At 40.9% G+C, this 3,277-nt stretch overlaps 1 protein-coding gene across 1 annotated transcript; it reads right to left on the reverse strand.

The window, feature by feature from the left end:
- Nucleotides 1-1,177: 1,177 nt before the first annotated feature.
- On the reverse strand, nt 1,178-2,125 carry LOC116861461 (olfactory receptor 56). The gene has a single exon (XM_032848082.1). It carries the CDS (start codon nt 2,123-2,125, stop codon nt 1,178-1,180), a length of 948 nt encoding a protein of 315 aa, XP_032703973.1.
- Nucleotides 2,126-3,277: the final 1,152 nt, after the last annotated feature.

Here is a 3,277-nt window from a genome sequence, read left to right on the forward strand (position 1 = left end):
AATCACAGCTACCACAGCAAACTTGGCATGTGAATAGTGTTTTTAAAAAATGCGTTCCTGAAAATTATCTCATTTGATAACTTCTTCTTGCATTCATTTGATAAGGTTTTTTTTTAAGATTATTTATTTATTTGACAGATCACAAGTAGGCAGAGAGACAGGCAGAGAGAGAGGAGGAAACAGGCTCCCCAGTGAGCAGAGAGCCCGACGTGGGGCTTGATCCCAGGACCCTGGGATAATGACCTGAGCCGAAGGCAGAGGCCTAACCCACTGAGCCACCCAGGTGCCCCATTTGATAAGGTTTTATTGAGCAATTGTTATTTATAAGGCACAGAGTCACATGCTGGAAATACACAAATAATTTTTTCTTCTTTTTATTTTCAATTTTTTTTCAATTTTACTTAAATTCAATCTAGTTAACACATAATGTATTATTAGTTTCAGGGGTAGAATTTAATGATTAATCACTTGCATATAAAACCCAGTGCTCATTAATGCCCTCTTTAATGCCCATCACCCAGTTACCCCATCCCCTCACCCTCTCCCCTCCAGTCACTCTCAGTTTGTTTCCTATAGTTAATAAGAGTCTCTTATGGTTTGCCTCTCTCTCTGTTTTTATTTTATTTTATTTTTCCCTCCCTTCTCCTATGTTCATCTATTTTGTTTCATAATAGAACATATGCAAGTAATTTCTAAACTGTAGGGATATATTTACCTTTCCTAAAGAAAGCTTTATAAATCCTCTAATGCAGCAGGGGAGCAGTCCAGGAACCAACCATGAAGAATTGTAGAGACTCAATTTCTTCCATGTAGGAAATTTCCACTTAAATTATCCATATTTGTTAGGCTGAATCATCAATTAAATAATATAGAAGGTATGTGAAGAGAAAAGAACAGTGCCCAGCAATTAAAACACTCAATAAAACACAGTTATAACCAAGAAGAATTAAGAAATAGGTAGATTTAATTCAAAATTTTTAAAATTATAAATAATGACAACAACATCAGTGCATTGCTTCTACATGAGGCTTTAGATGTACATGTACTGGTCCCTGTGAGGCAGGGCAGGTGTCATGAGTCTCTTATTGATGAGGAAACAGATGCTCACAAAAGATGAGTGACTTACCAATGTCATGCAAGCAAGAGGTGGCAACACCAAGCACCAGATGCTGTTCCTTCAATGCTGGCTGCTCGTCCTGCAATGGTCCAACCCCTTCCTCATGGCCCCCATCACCTCCCGATTTCTCAAGCTATAAATGAGGGGGTTGAGCATAGGAGTAAGGACCGTGTAGAAGATAGAGACCACCTTGTCATGGCTAGGAGCCCGGTAGCGCCGAGGCCTCAGGTAGATGAACATGGCTGCCCCATAGAAGAGGGAGACAGCTGTCAGATGGGAGGAACAGGTGGCCAGGGCCCTTTTACGAGCCTGAGCAGAGTGCATGTGGAGCACAGCCCTCAGGATGTGAGCATAGGAGGCCACAATGATGGAGAAAGGAAGGAGCAGCATAAAAACACAGCAAGCAAAGAGCAGGTTGTCAAAAAGAGATGTGTCTGTACAGGCCAGTTTTAATAAAGCTGGAACCTCACAGAAGAAATGATCCACATTTCTTGAGCCACAGTAAGGTAGGCTCACGGCTGCCACCATCTGGATAATTCCATCTAGTATCCCAAAGGCCCAGGAACTCCCAGCAATCTGGAGGCAGACCCTCTGACTCATAAGGACAGGATAGTGAAATGGGTGACTAATGGCCACATAGCGGTCATAAGACATGAGTCCCAGCAAGAGCCCCTCAGATCCCACAAGAGAGACAAAAAAGCCAATTTGTATGCCACAACCCACAAAGGAGATGGACTTCCTGCCAGAGAGGAAGTTGACTGCCATCTTTGGTGTGATATTACAGACCAACATGAGGTCCATGAGGGAGAGCTGACTGAGGAAGAAGTACATGGGTTTGTGAAGCCGAGGATCTATGTAGATGAGGAAGAGGAGGAGAACATTTCCACAGATGGCCACTGTGAAGACCACCATAACCGCAGAGAAGAGGACAAGATCAGTCTGGCTATGAGAAAAGATGCCCAAGAGGATGAAGCCATCTATAGATGACTGGTTCAACCATATCCCCATGGCTCAGTTGTTCACAATCACCTGAGAACAGGAACAGAGAAATTCTGAGATTGAGTGACATGTCTTTATTTATCTTTGACTTCAGTCAGTTGTATCTTGTAACACATCAAAGCCCAATAACATGTGCTTGAGACATAAATAGGGTGCTCTTTCATATTCCCATGATGTGGAGTATAGTATCTTTACTAGCTTATGGAATTGGGCACATATCTCTATTTGTATGTATCCATATCAAAGATACTAGGAAATGAATTATTTTATGTGTCACAAGACTATTGGACAATCCTCTTTTAGCAAGAAAATACTGGTTTTCCCTGTATGATATGATTCTTTTTATCCGGGATTACACAAACTAAGTAAACTATCTCCAATAGGCCTTGAAACATTTCATGTCCAAGAGGTAATTTATATATATTAGCAATAGGGAAGTTAGTGGAGATTTGTGATATTCTTTATTTTTCTCAGTCCTAACATCTTATAATAATTTTATTTTTTTATGTCTTAGAGGTCCCTAGATATAAACCATCAGAAAAGCCTCTTGGCTCTACATTCAAAATACTCAGAATCCAATTGATTCTTATCAACCCCCATTGTAACTGCTCCAAGCCACTATCCTCTCTCAGATGGATTATTATAAGCTCCTCTCCGGTTTCCTGGCTTCTGTCCTTGAGAGTCTATTCTCATAGCAGTTTAAATGACTCTGTTAGAATATGTCACATTATGTAACTCTTTTGTTGATAGTATATCCTTGTCTACCAAAATTACTCAAAATAAAATTGAAATCCTGGCAGTGGCAAGGCCCTATGTATATCACACACACACACACACACACACACACACACACACACACACACACAGTACCTCTGACCTTATCTCCTATCATGCCCCTTTCACTCACTGTGTATTCTTGAATTTCCTTAGACAAACTAGACACACTCCCACCTTTGGGATTTTGCATTTTCCTCTCTTTGGAATGTTCTTTCTCCAGACTTCTATCTCTCACCTGCTTCAGAGCTTTACTCAAATGCCTACCCCTATAGAGATGCCTTCTGTAAGGTCATATTAAGACCAAAAATGTCTTGCACCCTCAAGCCCTCCCTGCTCTTGTTTTTTTTTTCCCCATAGCACTTACACAATTTACCACACATTGCT

The sequence above is a fragment of the Lontra canadensis genome, unplaced genomic scaffold, assembly GCF_010015895.1.
Source record: "Lontra canadensis isolate GAN:19392208 unplaced genomic scaffold, GSC_riverotter_1.0 scaffold199, whole genome shotgun sequence".
In the NCBI taxonomy this organism is placed as follows: domain Eukaryota; kingdom Metazoa; phylum Chordata; class Mammalia; order Carnivora; family Mustelidae; genus Lontra; species Lontra canadensis.

Bases quoted from the DNA above. Each gene is read 5' to 3' on its own strand.
- LOC116861461 (XM_032848082.1), bottom strand. From the start codon at position 2,125: ATGGGGATATGGTTGAACCAGTCATCTATAGATGGCTTCATCCTCTTG.